This window comes from Macaca fascicularis, chromosome 18, assembly GCF_037993035.2.
Source record: "Macaca fascicularis isolate 582-1 chromosome 18, T2T-MFA8v1.1".
NCBI classification, from domain to species: Eukaryota; Metazoa; Chordata; class Mammalia; order Primates; family Cercopithecidae; genus Macaca; species Macaca fascicularis.
This window is the reverse complement of record NC_088392.1, coordinates 3009560-3030000: the sequence shown is the minus strand read 5'-3', so window position 1 is coordinate 3030000 and position 20441 is coordinate 3009560. Positions and strand designations below refer to the sequence as shown.

Here is a 20441-nt window from a genome sequence, read left to right as displayed (position 1 = left end):
AGACAAGAGAGAGACTGGGAGAGAGGCTGGAGGGAGGCATGGGGGGTGGCAGTGAAGACCTTTGTGCCCACTCAGAGCCCCGCAGTCCAGGTGGCTGCCATCTGCAGGGCTGCCCTGGGCCACAGGTCTTCAGCCCAGCTCTCCTTCCCTTGCCAGCTGTAGAACCCAGGCAACTCCTTTTAAGCTCTCTCTCCTCCCTTTCCTCATCTGTCCAGCGAACCTGGTAATGCCTCCTTTTATTCCACACACACTATTAAGCTTTGGTTTTTCTCACACTCTGCTGGGAGACCTGAGGGTGCCCGATGCAGGTGAGCTTCCTGGCTTCTGGGAGTTCGCTTTCTACACCTGGAGGCAGACAGCAACCACATAGACCATCTGGAAGCCAGAAAGGTGCTGGGAGGGAGAGCTTGGGGGTCTGTGGGACAGCTTGGAGGGGGTCCAGCCAGAGCACCCTCAGCACCAGCTCTTCTCCCAAAGCCAGTGGGAGAAGCCTCTGATGAAGGAACCTGGGGTAGGGGAAGGAGGTGAAATGCCTGTGGGTTAGGGAGAGGGCACTGAAGCCCAGCTGGTTTAGGGAAGAAGGGTCCAGGGTGGCTCTTGGAAAAGGGGACGTTTGCTCGGTGGTGAGCGGCCATCCTTTGCGTAATCTGGCTGTTATGAAGAAGGATGGAAAGAGTTAGGAGTGAAGGTCGGGGGCATGAGGGTGTCAGAGAGATGCTGCCTGGGGACAAGGACACGCAGATTCTCCATCACCTCATCTGCATCCCCCAAGAAGCACAGCTCAGGAGCTGAAGATGGGTCATCAGGGAAGGCCTTCAGGAGGAGGAGACATTCCAGCTGAACTAGAAGGAGACAAGACATTCTGAGAGCTTGATGGAAAAATTTGTCCAAAGCCCTGAGCCTGAATAAACACCTGACCAAAGCTGGGTGTCACAGTCCTCCTGTGGCCTTGGCGAACTCTCTGGCTCTCTGCAGGCTGGGCCGAGCGGCCCTTCACCTCCTGGTGCTCATCACCGCCTTGCACGGAGACATGTAAAAACACCCAGGTCTTCAGAACTGCCTTTGCTTTTTGAAAATTAATATTCCTCTCGTTCTAAGGCATGATCAACATGGAGATCATAAAAATAAAGGCAAGGCTTTGTGAGATCATAAAATAAAGAATAAATTGAAATCACGTGTGCTGTAGATATAATTCTCTCCACTCCACACTTTTGAGAATGTCACTCTGTGTTGGCATATCAGAACAAAAGAATCCTGAATAAATTCATATAAATATATATTCCAATCAGACATCAGACCTGCGGTATTCACCAACATGGCTGTCTTCGGAGCAACACAGATTAACTCTTCCATCCTTCGGCTTCTTCAAACTCCCCCCGATGCTTTTTGCACAAAGACTCATGACCAGAATTTAAAAGCCATTATTTTTATAAAGTTAATTAAAATACGTATCTGGAATATAACACATTCTCTTGTTTACACTGATATTTAATATTAAGTATTTTGAATCCATATTTTACTAATATGTGCAAGATTTTATTTAGATACATAAAGCCAATTACTCCCGTTTACAATATAAAGATAGACTGATAACATGAAGGTCCTCTTTTGAGGTTCGGCATGTAGCTATCACATTGCCCCACGTTTTATTTTTTAATTGATCACTCTATGTTCAGATGAGTGCAGATTTATTTGTGATTGTAAAAAGTAATTTGGAGAGAGTCCATGTACCATGAATCTAGTTTCCACAAAGGGCAACATCCTGCAAAACTAGAGAACAATATCACTGCCAAATAATTGAGTTTGGTAGAGTCCATTGGTTATGTCTGGCTTTCTCCGGTTTTACACAGTGTGTTTTTGTGTGTGTTTAGCTCCATGTAATTGTATCATGTGTGGAGATTCGTCGAGATACACAGCATTCCATCAGTGCCAGGAGCCCTCACACCGCCTTTTACCACCATACCCAGCCTTCCTGCCTCCTCTCTCCCACCACCATCCACCCTGACCATCCCATTCATTCTCCACCTCTACCCTTTTGTCAAAATGTGACATAAATGGAACTGTAAATGATGCAGGCTTCGGGGAGTTCGCTTTTATCACGCAGCGTAATTCCTTTCAGACGCATCTAACTTGTGTGTATCAGTAATTCACTTTCACTGCTGAGTAGTATTTCAAGATATGACGTACTGCAGTTTGTCGAATCATTCAGTCGTTGGAGGACACTGGGGCTGCTTCTAGATTGGGCTTGTCACGAGTAGAGCTGCTACAAAGATTTTCGTTCAGAATTTTGTACGAACCTCAGTTTTCCTTTCTCTGGGATAAATGCCAAGAAGTTTAATTTCAGTGCTAGCATATGTGGTAGCTTTTTCTGAGCTTGCCAAACTGTTTTCCAGAGGGGCTGTACCATTTTGCATTCCCAACAGCAATAGAAGAATGATCCATCCTGGCCAAAATTTGGTGTTTTCAACCTGTTTTAATTTTCAGCTTCCTGTTAGGTATGTCGTGGTGTCTCATGCAGTTTTAATTTGCATTTCCCTATTGGCTGATAATGCTGAACATCTTTCCATGTGCTTATTGCCATCATACGTCCTCTTTGGTGAAATGTCTGTTTATGTCTCGTGTCCACTTTCCGGTTGGATGGTTTGTGCTCTCACTGTTGAGGTCTGAGAATGTCACGTATATCATAGAAATGAGCTCGTCTTCAGATTGGTGGCTTGCAAACATTTTCTCCCAGCCCATTGCTTGTCTTTTCATTGTCTTAACAGGCTTTAACAGAGCAAAGTTTCTAGTTTGGATGAGGTCAAATTTACCAAATTTTTTCTTTAACAGAATATGCTTTCAGTGTCAAGTCTAATAGCAAGTCCCAAATGCAGGAAATGTTCTCTATTATTTTTTTGTAAATGTTTTCACAAAACATTTAAGCTGTATTGAGTTAGTTTTTGTATAATGTGTGAGGTTTTGGTTGAAGGGTATTTTTTGTTTGTTTGTTTTTGCTCATGAATGTACAATACAGCCCCGTTGATTGACAACGCGGTATTTCCTCTAATGAATTTGACAGTACCTTTGTCAATACTCAGTTGGGCATAATTGTTTGGGTCTACTTTGGGGTTCTCTATTTTGTCCCATGGAACTATGAATCTATCATTGTATAAATACTATACTGTATTGATGACTATTACTAGATAGAAATACTTAATATCGAGGTGAATGATCTCTCACGTTTTATGCTTTTACTGTTAAAGACTGTTTCAGTAATTGTAGTTTCTGTGCTCTTCCACAGAAATTTCAGAATGAGCTTGTAGGATGTCTATGAAACATCTTGCAGGGATTTTGAAGGAAATAGAATGAAGCCTATAGATCAGTTTGGGGAAAATTAACCTCTCTCTGTGATATCTTCTGATTAATGGACACAGCATGTCTCTCCATGTATATGGATCTTTATTTCACTAGCATTTGATAATTTTCAGCATCTGGATCCTATATGGGTTATGCTGTGTTTATACCTAAGCATTTCACTTTCTCCCATGGAGGTGCTGAGCGGGCCCGACCCTGCTTTGCCTCTGAGATCAGACGCGTGCAGGGTGTTGTGGCGGTAGACAATATTTCATTTTCTTTGGAGCAGTTATACATGGTAATTGTGAACTTTGGTAATCACATACTCATCGTTAGTGGTAAAGAGAAGTGTGATTTTCGTCTGTTTGCCTACCATCCTGGAGCCAAAGTAGAAGCACTTATTAATTCTAGGGGAATTTTGGAGATCCCCTGCAATTTTTTGGTGCATACACATTAGAGATCATTTTGTCTTCCTGCTGGATTGATCTTTGTATCCTTATTAATGTTCCTCTTTGTTTCTGGTAATTTTCTTTGCTTGGAAGCTTGATTTACCTTATGTTAATGTTGCCATGTCTTGGGGGAGTGTGTACATGTTTGTGTGCTTGCATAACATATCTACTTCCTAATTTTAGTTTCAAATTGTCTTTGGCGTTGAATGTATTTCTTGTGAAAACATATTGTTGTGTGTGTTTATTTTATTTTTTGTTTGTTTTTAAGCCACTCTGATCATCACTACTTCTTAACTGGTGTTACATAACACTATTTTCACTTAAGTTAATTATTGATTAGTGCTCAAATCTGCCATTTTATTTGTTTGTGTGTCTGACCCAGTTGCTTATTTCTGTTTGTTTTAGTGCCTTCCTAGGTAGTACTGTGCTTGACTAAGGATTCAGTTGCACTTATTTACAGTGTTTTTACTGCATTGCTTTGTGCGTGTTTCTTAGAAATTTCTCTAGGAGCCTTTGTACCTCAGTTTCGCCGCTGTGTCACCCTGAAGTGCAGCAGGTTAACTTTACTTCCGTTGGTTCCCCCACCATCCCCACAATCCCCACTTCTTAAATACGGTTGACTTAACTCTCAGATGTTGTTGGAATTATCTGGCAATTATCAAATAGATGACTTCTGTATGAGTTTGTTCTCTCACTGCTATAAAGAAATACCTGAAACTGGGTAATTTATAAAGAAAAGAAGTTTAATTGGCTCACCTCCCACCAGGCCCCTCCTTCAACACTGGAGATCACAATTCCACATGAAGTTTGGGCAAGGACACAAATCCAGACCGTATCAACGCAGATGGGAAGAACAGGCTCTTCCTGCTGTCTCCTTTTCCTTTGTAATGCTCCCAAACTCTGGTGCTATTTCGTTTTGCTTTTAGGACTTCCTTAAGCCAGTCTTTAAAGACAGGTCTGCTGGCCACAAATTCCCGTTGTTTTTCTCATCAAAAGAGTGTCTTTATTTTCCCTTTATTACAGAAGAATCTTTTCACCAGATACAGAATCTGTGGCTGACGCTTCTTCTCATTCAGCGTGAGGAAAACCTTGTGCCACTGTGTGTGGCCTCCGCAGTTTCAGAGGGAGAGTCTGCTGTCATCTGAATTGCTGTTCTGTGGATAACGCATCGTTCAGCTCCTGTCCCTTTCAAGACTTTTGCTTTGTTACTCTTCAGGAGTTTAATCGTGAGGCACATTAGCCTGAATTTACTTGAGTCTATCCTCTTTGGGGTTCATGCAGCTCTTTGAGTCTATGTGTTTACATCTTTTGCCATATCTGGGAAGTTTCCAGTCATTATTTTATTCAAATCCTCTTTTATCTCACTCTCTTCTCTTCTTCCTCCTGAATTCTTAAGAGATAAAAGTTGGGATTTTTCAGTTGTTGTTCCATAGGTCCCTGAGCTCTGTTTATTTTGGGATTCTTAAATTCCATCTTCTCTCTGTCATCAGATCACGTAAATCCCACCAACCCATCCTCATAGCCACGGACCCTGTGCTTTACCATCTATGCTTTGCTGGTGAGCTCATCTGGTGAGTTTTATGTATTCAGTGATTGTATTTTTTAGCTACATAATTTCAGTTTGTTTTTAGCATAACTTCCATGTCTTTGCTAATTTTTTCTCATTTGTTTCAAGATAATTTGTAACTGGTTGTTGGATTACTATTATGACGGCCCTTAGAAATCCTTGGCCACAGTTTTGACATCTGGTTCATCTCAGGGTTTGGTGACGGTTGATTGCCTTTGTTCAAGGTGTGATATTCCTGGTTCTTGGGATAATGAGTGATTTTTCGCTGTGTCCTGGGCATTTTGTGTTACGGTAGGAGACCCCGAGTCCTTAAACTTCCCATCGTAGCAGCATGTCCTGGTGTTATCGTGGTCGTCTTGGTTTCTGTGCTGCGCTGGGTTCCACTGGATTCTGCTGGTGGCATCTGGGGCAGGAGGAGCTTCCTGGGGCTGCGGTCAGGGAGGAGGGGAGCGGGTGGGGAACCCTGGCTCTCCATCTCAGTGTGGACAGGACTCTTCAGCCTGGGGAGGGAGGAAGGGGTTTCCCAGGCTGTGCTGCTTGCCTTAGCTTCACCTTTGCTGGTGTCCCTTGGAGCCCTGGTGTCTGCGTTTCTGTGAGGAAGGATAACTTTGGGTTTGTAGAACCAAGAGGCTGCCTGGCCCAGCTCTTGCGATGAGATCCCCTCCTGCTGGTGCCTGGTCTTGTCTGGATGTGTCCAGGTTGGGGAGGAAGCCGAGGGTCCTCCGGGAGGCGAGGACACCTGTGGTACAGGACCCTCTGGTCAGGCCCTGGTCCTTCTGGGGCTCACCTGTGGCTGGTGGCAGAACCCATTCCCTCCAGGGGGACAGAGCCTCCCTGCTGCCTTCTGCCACTCAGGTCCTACACACGCTGAGTTGGTACTTTAAAGAGTGTGTTTGTGTCATTACTTAGATCAAAAAATGAGTTCCAGAAGCTAATGGAATTTGGTGTCTTACAGTCCTCTCTTGCATGGTTGGCACCACCTAAAGGAGCTTTCCTTTCTTCAAAAACAGTTGCCAAATTAACCTGCTAACAGGTCCTGATCCAATAGTTTCCACACCTGCATTTTCCTTTACCTAAAATGATAAGCTTCTGTAACTATGTGGTTCTCTACAGAATGAATGGATTAGCCCGTCCGTGGTGGTGGCAAATGGTGACCAGATTCTCTAACTATATGGTTCTCTGCAGAATGAATGGATTAGCCCATCCGTGGTGGTGGCAAAGGGTGACCAGCAGTCTTCAAAGCTCTTCAAGTCATGCAGAGGTGCCTGCCAGGCTCTGTCCTGAGGTTGCTGTCTGGGAACCACTACAATCTCTTAAAATTCACACGTCCCAGCTCAGACTGCTGGCAGGTTAGTCACGTTTTGTGGTTATAAAGTAATTTCAAGGGTCAACGTATGCCATTACACTCACATTCCTATTATGCAGGAGCATATTAACCATTGTAGATTAACTAACTATTATATTTTACATCAGAATAAATGCTCAGGTCTTAGGCAGTAGGGGACCAACTGACAATCCCCACCCCCCAGTAAAAACGTCACCCGAAGGGGAATGACATTGGGAACTGTGCACCAGCCAACGCCCTGGCTCTTGTCTGGAGCTTGGTACCGACACCTGGACGTGTGCCTGTGTTACTGAGCAGGTGAAACAGACTCAGCTTCCATCTGCAAAACCCACCCAAGTTTGGACACTGGACAGGGAGCTTCTATTTCCACATCTTTCTCCTGCAGGGGCTTATATGTGACCTGGGCCATTGAGAGGCATGTTCACGGCAAAGCCTTCAGACAGTGTGCAGAACAGCCCTGGGGCACAGAAGGGTCCTGTTGGGTGGACAATCCATGGGCCGCAGGCAGATCACAGTTGGTGGACACTCCTCACCCCGCAACCCCCAGAGGGCAGTGGGAAGATGTGTCCTCCCCGGGGAACCTGCGTGCTCACCTGTCCCTCGGTTCTGCAGGTGTGGCCTGGCTCTCCCACGTGGCACGGGCAAGGGTTGGGCCTGGGCCGGCTCTTCAGCTTCCTCTGCTCTGCCTGTGTGAGCCCCGATGCAACTTGCTCAGGCATCAGGGCCATCCATGGCCACTGCCCGCCCACCCACCTTCCTCTCCACCTGCGGTCAGTCACCCTCCTTTTTACCCCGCGTCTGGTTCTACTCTTCCCTCTCAGAGTCCATTGTTTTGACAACCACTTCATGTCCTGCCTCACTTGGGTAACTCACTTTTGACGTCAGGAAGCATTTTCTTCTCTCAACAGAATCTGGATTTGTTTAAAATGCTTGCTTTGGATGTGGGCTTCAAGGGTCTGTTCAGGGAGACACAAGCAAACAAGGAAGGGTCACCGATTCCCCTCCTTCCACGGTGGTCTCTGAAAGACCAGTTTTCATGAGGCCAAGGGGGATGTCTGCCTCGAAGAGAGGATTCTTGGATTTTGCACAAAAAAGAATTCTACACGAATTCATAAAGTGAAAGCAGTTTATTAGGAAAGTAAAATAATAAAAGAACAGCTACTCCATAGGCGGAACAGCTGTGAGGGCTGCTGGTTGTCCTCCTTTTTTTTTTTTTTTTTTTTTTTGATGGAGTCTCGCTCTGTCGCCCAGGCTGGAGTGCAGTGGCGCGATCTCAGCTCACTGCAAGCTCCACCTCCCGGGTTCCCGCCATTCTCCTGCCTCAGCCTGCCGAGTAGCTGGGACTACAGGCGCCCGCCACCACTCCTGGCTAATTTTTTTTGTATTTTTTAGTAGAGACAGGGTTTCACCGTGTTAGCCAGGATGGTCTCGATCTCCTGGCCTCGTGATCCACCCACTTCAGCCTCCCAAAGTGCTGGGATTACAGCCGTGAGCCACCGCACCCAGCCTGGTTGTCCATTTTTAGGGTCATTTCTTGAAGACATGCTAAACAAGGGGTGGATTATTCATGCTTCCCTTTTTAGGCCATTTAGGGTAACTTCCTGACGTTGCCGTGGCATTTGTAAGCTCTCATGGTGCTGGTGTGAGTGCAGCAGTGAGGACGGCCAGAGGTCACTCTCATCGCCATCTTGATTTTGGTGGGTTTTGGCTTCTTTACTGCAACCTGTTTTATCAGCAAGGATGCTGACTTCCCATCTCATCCTGTGACTTAGAATGCCTTAGCCATCTGGGAATGCGGCCCAGTCGATCTCAGCCTTATTTTACCCAGCTCCTACTCAATATGGAGTTGCTCTGGTTTAAACACCTCTGACACTTTCAGAGGAAGGGCTGTGGAGCCTGAGACGGGCAGGTGTCAGCTGCCGGAAGAGCAGGGAGAGGGACAATGGTGATGTGGGAAGACAGAGTGGTGTTTCCAACAGCCTTGAAGTCAGAGTGAGAATGGATTGTTGGGGAAACCGCCTGTAACACTGATTAAGAATGAAGCTCAGGCCAGGGCAGGGGAGGGTCAGGTGATGGAGCCTCTGATGCTAGGGCTGGGGGTGTTTCACCTTATCCTGGAAGCCGTAGTGGTGTGCAGAGTAATGGAACCCCAAAGATGCCCTCACCCTAATCCTGGGACCTGTGAGATTCTCATGTTCATGGCAAAGGAGGACTAAGGCTACAGCTGGAAATCAGGCTGCCAATCAGCCGACCTGAAAGCCAGGGTTGTCCTGGACCATCATGTGGGCCCGGTATGATCACAGGAGCGCTTAGATGTGGAAGAGGAATGCAGAAGATTCAAGAGGGAGTCCAGAGACTTGATAGGTCACTGCTGACTACAAGGCCGGAGGAAGGGGCCATGTGAAAATGAAGGTGGAAAAGGCAAGGACAGGGTTCTCCCCGGAGCCTCGAGAAAGAAGTACGGTCCTGCAGCAACTGGATTTTAGCCCAGGGAGACACACATTTGACTCCTGACCTCAAGACTGTGAGGTAACAGATTTACCCTGTTTAAAGTCACTGCAGTTGTGGTGTTGGCGAAGGCAGCCATAGGCATGGGCAGACATGCCGCAGGAAGGCTGTTGTGAGCAGAATTTCAGCAAAGGGCCTTCCAGCCAAGGGTCATCCTGAACAGAATTTGTACACAAGTGCCCTTGATGAGAACACACCTGTAGGATTGGGCGGCAGAACAACAGCCTGGACCCCGGGTGTGGACTCCTGCAGGAATCCATGCAGAGGTGCAGAGGTGGACGGCTGTGTGCTCAGGGCAGGGGCAGCAGGGATGGGGTGGAGTCAGGCAAGCGCTTAAGGGATAAAAAGTAGTCAGAAATTCCGGGTCCCGGAGCCACTGCCTGGAAGGAACTGGGGACGGTGATACTCAGGAGTGGGCTTCTCTGGGGGACGGTGGCCCCACGAACCGAGGAGGAGCTCGATGGCGGTCTGAAGGGTCTTTGATGAGCCTTGGACTGGTTGGCTTTGGGTATGCATGGGAAACATCCAGAGGGTGGCTCAGAGATAGTTGTGGGACTGGGGAGGAAGCGCTGCATTCTAGAGGGAAGTTTGGGAGTCGTTGGGGTACAAACGATAGCTGAGGTTGACCAAGGGATTGAGAAGGAAGGAACTGAGAAAACAAGAGGTGAAGGTGGAGGAGGAGCAGAAGGCCAGGATGCAGGAACACAAGGTCAGAAGAAGAGGGGCAATAGTGAGTAAAGAACCCTGTGGGGAAAAGAAAGGGAAACATAATGAAAATAAGTAGAAAAACAGAGAGCAAGGCTGCGGAAGGGATGTTGTCACTCAGAAGCCTGTTAGCAGGATGACATTGCATAGGACTCCTCAATGAATACATGGTCACATTTCTATAGTCCTTCCTGGGAGTGTAATTGCATCCCCTCTCCCCAGCCCGATGAAGAAAAGACAGAGAGGAGCGAGTGGAATTGGGTTGTGATGTGGAAGTGGGTAGAGTCAGCCCAATTCTTAGGGCATGGCGGTCACTAAAAGCCGCTAAGAACTGGACTAACTCTACATGGATCTTCCGTATCCCAGAACATGACTCAGAATGCTGCTGTCTGTGTATCTAAAATAAAGGATCTTTGCAGAACCCGGGCCAAATGCTTTTAGCCTCAGCAGTGTGAACACAACCACAGAGCTCCTCCTGGTTTCTTCTTCAGCCATGACTGGTGATGGACATTCTGAGCTCCATTTGCAGAACTCTCGGAATGCCGTGTATTTTATGCTGCTTCTCTTTAAACAGAGACAAATTGCCCTTGGAGATGGTACCTCAGATGCGATGTTGCCCTGCAGAGCAATCTGATGCCTTGATCCTTCCTGTTCCACACGTCCAGTGCAGCCAGGGATCCCGGCTGAGCCCAGCCTATGGCTTCCCATCCCTGCTCCACACTTTCTAGCCGACCTCCTTGTGGCATGCCCCTGGAGACTAAGATAAATTAAAGCATTCAGAGCCCTTGGAGCCATGCAGGATGCACTCCACAGCGGTTCCACAGCTCCCTGGAGCTGGGCCTGCGTGCACCAGAGCCAAGTCTCAAATTTCCGGCAGTTCTGTGAGCCAGTGGTAGCTTGAAATCAGCCACAGTAGGAAATTAGCAGACATGACAAACTGGGTTTTTGTTTTTGTTTTTAGTTGTAGAGAACCAGTTGTTAAACATTTACCAGCGTACCGCTGGGTTGCCTTTTCAATATTTTAATAGAGGCTTGTTTGTTTAACCTACTTGAGGAGTCATTTTATCTCCTTATTTTACTTATCATAATTGTGTGGAATTTAATTTCCCATTTGTTAACATCTTCCTCCAGACCTCTTTACCACCACCCAGCTTTTGTCATCCTCAAGTTGGATAAGTTTGTTTGTTTTAGTAGAACACCTTCTACGGCTCACTGATGAAATATTGAAAAGGATGAACTGAAACAGAACCCTGGAAAGAAGCAGAGAATTGCAGACAGAGGACCTGTGGGTCTCAGGGTAGTGAACAAGGAAAGCCTCAGCTCACTGAGCAGGGCGGGGCCTTGGAAGGTGCTAAGTGGATCACAGGCTCCACAGAAGACAGGAACGAGGCTCTGGACCAACAAAGCAGCCAGAGGCACGACTGGGCCATGGCCAAGACAGGGCCATGGGAGTGCTGGAAGCCCCCTCTGTGCACCTGCGCCAGGCGTCAGTGGCTGCGGCACCAGGATCCACCTTCCTTCTCCCAGATGCCACTCTCTCAGCATTCAGACCCGAAGGGTCATTCTGCTCCCTAGTTATGGAATTACAGAAAGCACATTGCCTGGCTTCTTCTTTCCATTTTCTAAGTCGGTCCTCACTGTGGAAATTCTCTATAGGAAGACGAGAGAAGTAAAAAAACTTCCAGCGAGGACTGTGGCGCAAGCACTCGGTGACCCCAAATTGCACAATTTCCCACACTTGCACTTACCAGTAAGTGTTCCTCCTTCATTCAATTCTACTCTCACTCAGGTAACCAAATATGCATTCAGCTTCCTTCTAAAGGAAGAGCCAAGTTTTCTGAGTTTTTGCACATAGCTCTAAGATCTCCTACATACCTTGAAGTTTAATCTCAGCATTCCCCAAGTCAAGGTCAACCTTCCTATAAAAAGGAGTCAAGGACAGTGATCCCATAAAAAATAATAAAGGAAAGAAAGAGGATAAAAAGGATACAAGAGCAAAGAAAATGAAATTAAAAAAAGACACAGCTAAGGACTTTTCTTGAAAACAATGGATCCAAGGAGTAAGTGGGGAACCTGTCCTGGGATAAGTGGAGTCTCAAAAGACGGCTGGGATTCTTCAAGACCTCACCGAGCCATCAAAGTCCCTTCTGACTGTGGTGGATTTGGCTGCACCACCAATGCAGCCAATTTGGTGGATCAGCTGCACTGACTGCAGCCGTATTGCTGCCTGAAACTCAGCTGTGGTTTCACAGAGAGGCCCAGATGCCCAGATCAAAGAGAAGGAGAAAGCCGAGAGCGTGTCAGGACCCTGTGATTCCTGGACGGAGCGGGAGGTGGACACTGTGTTAGAGACTCCTTGCAGATGGGCCCGAAGGAGAATGGAGGCAAAACCCTCTCAGTTCAGGGGGGATGGGCAAGTGGTCTCCTATGCCACAGAGAGGTCTAGTGAATCCAGGGCAGAAAAAAGGCCTGGACTGAATGTCAGGTAGGAAGTCATTGCTGTACTTGATGGAAGCGGACGTGGTGGAATGTGAAGCGGAACTTGCACAGAACCATTTAGGCTGTAAAGAGAGCGTGGGGAAAGGAGTGAGGTCGGAGGAGAGCGCGGCCCCCTGGTTCTGAACGGGGTCCCATTCCAGCAGCGTCAGCATCGGGAGCTTGTCAGAAATGCAAGTGCTCACGCTGAAGTTTGACAACCACAGGCGTGGCTAGACCTTCAAGGAGCTTTACTTCAATAAGAAGGAGAGGAGCGGGTGACAGGTGCCATCCTGGCTCAGATCATATAAGTGCCCAGTGCTCGGCTCAGGAGGCTGAGGGGGTGAATCGGCTGAGGCCGGACAAGGGAGATGACTGTCAGAACCAAGTGCCAGGGAGGATAAAGGGGGTATATCCCACAAGCAGAGGGCTCGGCTGGGGAAGACAGACGCACAGCTCTTCTCACCTGAGATTTTAAAAGCCTCATAGGAACTTTTATTTCAAATACATCTCCTGGACACAGTGGCTCATGCCTGTAATCCCAGCACTTTGGGAGGCTGAGGTGGACAGATCACCTGAGTTCAGGAGTTCAAGACCAGCCTGGCCAACACGGTGAAACTTCATCTCTACTAAAAATAAAAAAAACAAAATTAGATGGGCATGGTGGTGGGGGCCTGTAATCCCAGCTACTTGGGAGGCTGAGGTAGGAGAATTGCTTGAACCTGACAGGCAGAGGTTTCAGTGAGCTGAGATCGCGCCATTGCACTCCAGCCTGGGTGACAAGAGCGAGGCTCCACCTCAGAAATAAATAAATACGTATATACATAGATTATTCTCCCTGTCCTTAGAGTCGATTAGTGAATATATATCCATTTTCAAAATCTTCAAAAAATCTTTTACTATTGTCTTCAGTTACCCAGATTCAAATATCCTCAATGTCTTGAAGTAAAATCCCAAATGCCTGCTTTCCAGAGAACCAACGTCTTCAATACATTCTGCTGTTTAGTGTGTTAAGTATTTTAGGCGAACCAGAAATGTGTTCCATCCTGAGAACCCAAGAATCTTTGTTTACAGTTATTTTAATCTCCAGTGAATTATTTAAAATAACTTTGCATGTTATTCTATTGTTTTCATCAAGGGCATTTGAGCATTTAATGACATTAATTATAGTCTGTGGTTATCTGGGTAGCGTAAATTGAATACAACAGAAACAGTGCACTCTGTTGCGCAGAAACATGCACAGTGGGTGTGATGGTTAGTATTAGGTGTCACCTTGATGGGACTGAAGGATGCCTAAATGGTTGGTAAGGTATCGTTTCTGGGTGTGTCTGACGAGACTGAAGGATGCCTAGGTGGCTGGTAAAGAATTGTCTCTGGGTGTGTCTGATAGACTGAAGGATGCCCACATGGCTGATAAAGAATCGTTTCTGAGTGTGTCTGACGGGACTGAAGGATGCCTAGGTGGCTGGTGGAGTATTGTTTCTCAGTGTGTCTGGCAGGGTGTTGCCAGAGGACATGGACATTTGGGTCAGTGGACTGGAGGGAAAGGCCCACCTTCAATGTGGGTGGCACCATCCAATTGAGTGCCAGCGCGGCTAGAACACAGCAGGTGGGAGAGGGTGGGATGAGCAGTTTGCTGAATCTCCTGGCTTCCTTCTTTCTTCTCTCTGTGTCAGAGGCTCACTTCTGCTCCTCCTGCCTTTGGACATCAGACTCCAGGTGCTTCGACCTTTGGACTTTGGGACTTGCACCAGTGGCTTTTCTGCGGGCTCTTGGGCCTTTGACTCCAGGCTGGAGGCTATGCTGTAAGCTTCCCTGCTTCTGAGGCTTTTGAACTCAGACTGAGCCACTGCTGGCTTCTCTCTTCCCCAGCTTGCAGAAGGTTTTGTGATCATCTGAGTCATTTCTTCCTAAGACACTCCCTTTCCCACGTGCATAAATCCTAGTAGTTCTGTCCCTCTGGAGAACCCTGACTACTTCGGTGCGTTCTTCAGCAACTTGCAGTTTTTATCCGGTGTTAGATATGTGTCTTTAAAATACTATTACTATTTACACACTGGGATTGTTTTAAAATAATTTCTGGAGCATCATTCACTACTATTTATTTAATGGGAGACTGCTTTAACAAAAGCAAACCATCCCTTCTCCATATCCAAAGGAGTAGCTACATTCAGTGGTTTGGTGAAATTCAGAGGGATATGTCTACCTACCGGTGTTCTCCACCAAAAAGAAAAGCTGGTTCTCTGTTTCGAGGTTTAGAGAAAAGTAGAGGGAAAAACAAAGAACTGTTAATAAAATTCTGACTGAAGGGATCACGCTTTTGTGTGCTTGTAGGGAGTGTATCGACTTTTAATCCTGAAAGAGGAGAACGGTTTTGATTCTTTTGGTCAGATTTATAAAGCAGGTTTCTTTCTAAAAATCTGTCCTGAGCATAAAAATAGTTCCCCTCTGCCCATTCTTAAAGAAAAAGCATGATGTGAATACATCATGTTTTCCTGATGATTTGTAAAACACTTTGACTTCTGCTTACAAAGGAAAAAAAAAAAAATCAGAGGCGTCCCAGAGTCCCCTCCTTCCTAAACCTGACAGAAATTGAAATTACTGACGGGTGTCAACATTCAAGGCATAGCCTTGCGATGAGTGTGGTCTGCTGACCACTAGGCTCCTGGCCACCGTCAGCGGACAAGGTGTGGCTTCTTCGCGCAGGTGGCACTCGCTGCCACTTAAAGCACCAAAATAAATAAGAATTGTATATCAGTATTTGTGTGGCAGATGGAAAAGTCTACATGATTTAAAAATACATTTTCCTTTAAAATAGACTGAACAGGATTCCAAAATTAAGGAAGTTCAACAATGGCAATATAATGAAATTGATTCTTGTAAAACAGCATAATGTCTTTCAGTAAATGACTTACTCTAGGGTGTTAATAAGACCAGTGTTCGTGATACAATACTTGACCCAGACAGATCTCCCCACACAGTGTAGCTCTGTTCATCTGCCCGCCCGTCCTCCATCCACCTGCCCAGCCTCCACCTCTTCACACTCCTCCTCCATCCACCCTTCTACCCCCAAACATCCATCCCCATCCTCCACCTCCCCACACCCCTCTCTGTGCCCATTTTTCCAGCCAAGAACTGACCATCCACCTCCACTCATCCTTCCTTCCTCCAAACACCCCTCCACCCAGCCCTCCACCCTCCACAATCCACCACCCATTGCTTGAGTGTCTGAGTAATACACACATTTAGACAATGATAATGCAATTGTGAGGGAACATGTTCTCAGGAGTTTATGGTTCTATGGGAGAAACATGTGAGTACATAGGAAATTACAATACACCATGTGTAGTACTATAATGAAATATTGACTTCCCAGATAATTAAAGGACAAACAGGAGTGGGGTCCACGTGGGGATAGAAGGGGTTCCCTGGAAGGGGAAGGGTGAAGAACCACGATGTGCAAAAAGAGGAGAGCCACGGTGTAGCCAAGGAATATTAAGTATTCTCATATGGCTGGAATATTGCATTTGGGAGGAGATGCACCTTATAAAATAAATTCAGATTTTGAAACTATCTGATGACAGCAATGATGTTTAATTAGAGCCTTCCCCACACAAAAAGAAAGAAAAATAAAAGGATTTGGTTAATATTTCACTGGCCTCACTTTTGCTATATTGTAAGTATCTCACTGGGAAATCAAAGATAATATTTTTATTCTGTGGCCATAACGAATTTATTACAAACATTGTCATGAGTGGTGAAGGCACAAAAAAAACCATGAGACTGATAGCCAATAACTCCCCACCCCACAAAAAATGTATCTTAAGAAGAACCTGCACGTTATGCACATGTACCCTAGAACTTAAAGTATAATAATAAAAAAATAAAAAATAAAAAAATAAAAAAATAAAAATAATAATTAAAAAAAAAGAAAATGCAAAGAGTTCCATAAATTTTAGTTCTGTGAAGGAGGTTCATAGTGTCACTCACAACTTCTGAATCCTTACTGATTTGTTTTCTCTGATTATTCTGTCAGTTATTAAAAGAGGAATGTTTGTATACTCCAAAAAAAAAAAAAAAAAAAAGAAGCCTGTATCTCATTTATAACAGAACAGACCAGTAATTTCCATTTTGTGATGGTTTAAAGGAGGCAAGCTTTGACTGGAACCAGGAATAATTCCCAAATTATGTGTGCCTGAGGCTTATGCAAGACCCACATAAGAGTTATGTATTAGAAATGGGTTTGATTATAGAAATTCAAAATGGCAAAAATAGCACCTTTCTCTTGACTTTCTCCCTATTGAACAAAAATACCAATGAACACATTTTTTTTAAAAAAATCATCAGAGATGAAACCAATAGAAAATAATTTGAACTCAAAGCTAGAATTGATTCTAATTTTTATTTCCTTCAGAACAGCATTGCAGTTCCTTTGATGATGCGACTGCAATAATCTATGAAAATAAAGAGAGAAGAAACAGCAGCTGGCTGGCTCGTCACGTCCAGTGAGTGCACACCCTCCGCAGAGCCGCCCTTTAGAATGCTTGACCTTCACACAGACAAGCGTTTACAGGACTCTTCAAGGCACTGCGCAGATAACCAGTGGAAATGGGAGCGTGGCACTGGGACCATTACACACTGTGGGCATAGGGTACGGATGCTCAAGCTTCTCTAGCCTGTGCCCCTGCCTGGGACCACGCCACGTCACCCCTGTGGACGGGCACCCCTCCGAGCGGACACTGCCCCCCACCCCCCCACCCCACCCACTCCCCCAGCAACTGCGCATCTTAACTCAGTGCCTGGTCTGGTGGAGGAAGCTCTGGGCTCACCTAAACCCTCCCTATTGAAACCTAAGCCCATTTCCTCTTTTCCTATCGTCAGTGTAGAGAGGAACAGCTGGTCACCACCCTCCACATAATAACCCTTCAGCATCCTGAAGATGGTTATTAGGTCAGCTTCTCTTCTCCAGGCTAAATAATCACAGATCCTTTAATCTTCCTCATAGGTCCTATTTTCCGAGTCTTTAATCGTTTCTGCTGCTCTCTACAGAATCCCTTTCAACTGCTTAAGTCCTGGTGTGTCACCTCTTCAGAGGGGTTGCACGGACCATCTGAAAAGCTGGGCAGCCGAAGATGTTGCAGGTACGTCTCCAGTCACAGGCAAATTCTGCCTGACGGTACAGCCAAGTTGCTGTGAAAGCTGCTTCTTTCCGTTCCTTCGGGCAGGTGGCAAACAGGGCAAGACAGTCACCTCCTCCCCCCCCCCGGCAAAAACAGAATAATGACAGTAGTAACGACAACCGTAAAAACTAAACTGATGACATGAAAACAAGAGACTGAGACCGATGTCAAGTTTTTAAAACTATAACTGTGGCTGTTGGGATAATATAAGTAATTACCATTTGGACTGGATAATGCATCTCATGTGATTTTAAAAAAATAATTCACAAGCTTCCTACACTGATGTTTTTTGTTTTTAAATTTCCAAACGACTTTGTTGCATCCTTTTCAGCATAGAGTGTAGGCCTTCTTCCGTCAGATTGTGACCACATCGACTTCCGTTCCTACAACAGGGCCTTGCGAGCTGAGATGCTGGTGGGAATCACCTGAAGGCCACCTGGACAGCCCCTCGAGCACCTGGCTGCTGCATGTGCTGTGGCCTGGGCTTCGGTGTGTTTGCAAAGCTCCCCAGGTGAACATAATGTGCACCCAGGGTGAAACCGCAGCCGTGAACGTCTCCTAGGCAGCTCCCCACACACATGCTTGTAGAATCCCTGCACTCCCTGGGCTGACCCTTGTACCTCCTCTGACCATTTAGTTAGATTTCATGGTCATGATTAAATCTGTTCCTATTCTCTATGGTGTTATCTGCTCCTTCCAGCTTGGTTTCTTTGTACACTTAATGAACACACTTCCCATCCTATCATTCAGAAAATTGATGAAAGTGCTTAAATAGCATTGAACCCAAGATTTTCCTAAGGGAAACACCACCTGTTATGTTCTTTCATATTGACATTGAGCCACTTGGAAGTATGCTTTGAGTCCAGCCTCCAAGTATTATTTTACTTACGATTTAGGCAGTCTTTTCCCATATGTTGACTGGAATTTCACACACAATGAACCCAAACATCACAGAAAACAATGAGGAACTGGGGTGGAGTTTCATTTTTCCTGTGGCTTAAGTGGAACGTTTCTTTTCTATCTGATTAAAATTATCTTGTGGATTTTCTTTATTGTTTAGCTACATACAAAAGCAGTTAACACTATATCTGAAAAACGAATGAACTTTAAACAAATTATATAATAATTCATTCACATTAATTTTTTAATATTTAAAATATAACCGAGCATATAATAGCTTCAATTAATTTTCAGACTATGTTTTCAAAGTCATGGTATATTTTTTGAACTTTTATTTTAGGTTGCAGGTTTGCGATATATGTAAATTGCATGTCCTGGGGGTTTGGTATATACATTATTTCATGACCAAATCCCAATAAGCATAGTCCCTGATTGGTAGTTTTTGGATCCTCACCCTCCTCCCACCCTCCACCCGCCATTAGGCCCCGTTGTCTGTTCTCCTCTTCGTATCAAACTCAAGATATTTTAATGCCATATGCTTCAATGCTGATAAGGGCCTCACCTAAAGCAGTGGAAACTTCATTTGTTTGTTTTGTTTTGTTTTGTTTCATTTTGGTTTGCTTGAGACAGAGTCTAGCTCTGTCACCCAGGCTGGAGTGCAAAGGTGTGATCTCAGCTCACCGCAATCTCCGCCTCCCAGGTTCAAGAGATTCTCCCGCCTCAGCCTCCCAAGTAGCTGGGATTATAGGCACCCACCACCATGCCCAGCCAATTGTTGTATTTTTAGTACAGACGGGGTTTCACTGTGTTGGCCAGGCTGGTCTCGAACTCCTGACCTCATGATCCGCTTGCCTTGGCCTCCCAAAGTGCTAGGATTACAAGTATGAGCCACTGTGCCCGGCCAAGTAGTGGAAACTTTTAAAATCAAAATCTAAACAAGCTTTTAGATTCATTCAATGAGTATTCATTGAACACCTACTGTAAGCCCAAAAGATCAATACGAATTTATTCTGAGCCCTTTTATATCCATGTCTATCCTTGGTAGATGGCGTCACTCTCGGACAAGGATGCTGAACCAACTCTAGTCGTGACGCATTGTGGTTCTTCTCAGAGGGAGTCTGTGCTTCCTAGACAGAGACAGAGGAAAGCAACCTCTCTGAAAACAGTGACGCATATCTTTAGATTTCGAAGTTGAAATATGATTGGCTTCAACCACGTTAAAATGTCTCCATCCTTTATTATTGCTATTAATCAAAGATAGCCAGGAGAAAATGTCATCTTCTGATTAAGAGATGCTTCTTTTATCCTTAAAAAAAAAATCCTAGTTTTGTCTACGTATGAGTCAGCAATGTGATACCAAGATGTAAGTCTCTGTCTAAACAAGGAACGGGAGAAATAAAATATATTTTAACCTGTCACCCTGGGTGGGCTTCTTGTGTTCTTCCTAGTTTAGCAATAAAATAACATTGTTTCAAATGTGGCAATTTCCTTTTATTCTTGAAACAAGTAAACTGTAAATTGCAAAACAGAACAGGATAAAAGCATAATTACTGCTTTTATTTATTCATACCATATTAATGTAATATAATTATCCAGTAAGTAGGCAGACTCTTATGAATATTCAACAATAATGACAACAAAAAGCTGCAAAGTGGTTATTCTAATGAACACATATAAAACAAAAACTTTAAGGCATGAAATCATTTTTTTGTATGTTTTGAAATGACGCCTGACAGCCGAAGTGTTCCACAGTGGAGTGAAGGCAGAGGCTGGGGGCAGGCAGATGCCAGGTCTTAGAAGGAAGCAGGGCGAGATTCTTACCCATCCCCATCACGTTAGCCCTAAGTGCATGAAGGAAGGACTAGAGCAGCTCAGCAAATCTCCAGAAATAAAAGTGGAAGAAAAGTGGAAACATCAAGCAGTTTGAAGTTCTGCCAGACAGTGGCCCAGTCACCCAGGGCCTTCCCCAGGAGTTAAAA

At 45.3% G+C, this 20441-nt stretch overlaps 1 protein-coding gene across 10 annotated transcripts in view; it reads left to right on the top strand.

The window, feature by feature from the left end:
- The window catches only part of LOC123570032 (uncharacterized), a 111678-nt gene extending 91783 nt beyond the window's left edge, over window positions 1-19895 (top strand). Inside the window, exons 2-6 of one of the 10 annotated variants that reach the window (XR_012427388.1) lie at window positions 6535-6698; window positions 16797-17033; window positions 17432-17523; window positions 17955-18073; window positions 19508-19895. Coding sequence is in view for 5 of the 10 variants with exons in the window: in XM_045378063.3 (XP_045233998.2) it covers window positions 6536-6698; window positions 16797-16887; window positions 17432-17523; window positions 17955-18073; window positions 19508-19657 (615 nt within the window). In the remaining 5 variants the exon portion in view is untranslated. Of the gene's footprint in view, window positions 1-6534; window positions 6699-16796; window positions 17034-17387; window positions 17524-17893; window positions 18212-19507 lie in introns of those variants that run through there. The other 9 variants (XM_045378063.3, XR_010582752.2, XR_010582750.2 and 6 more) reach the window with 9 other exon arrangements.
- Window positions 19896-20441: the final 546 nt, after the last annotated feature.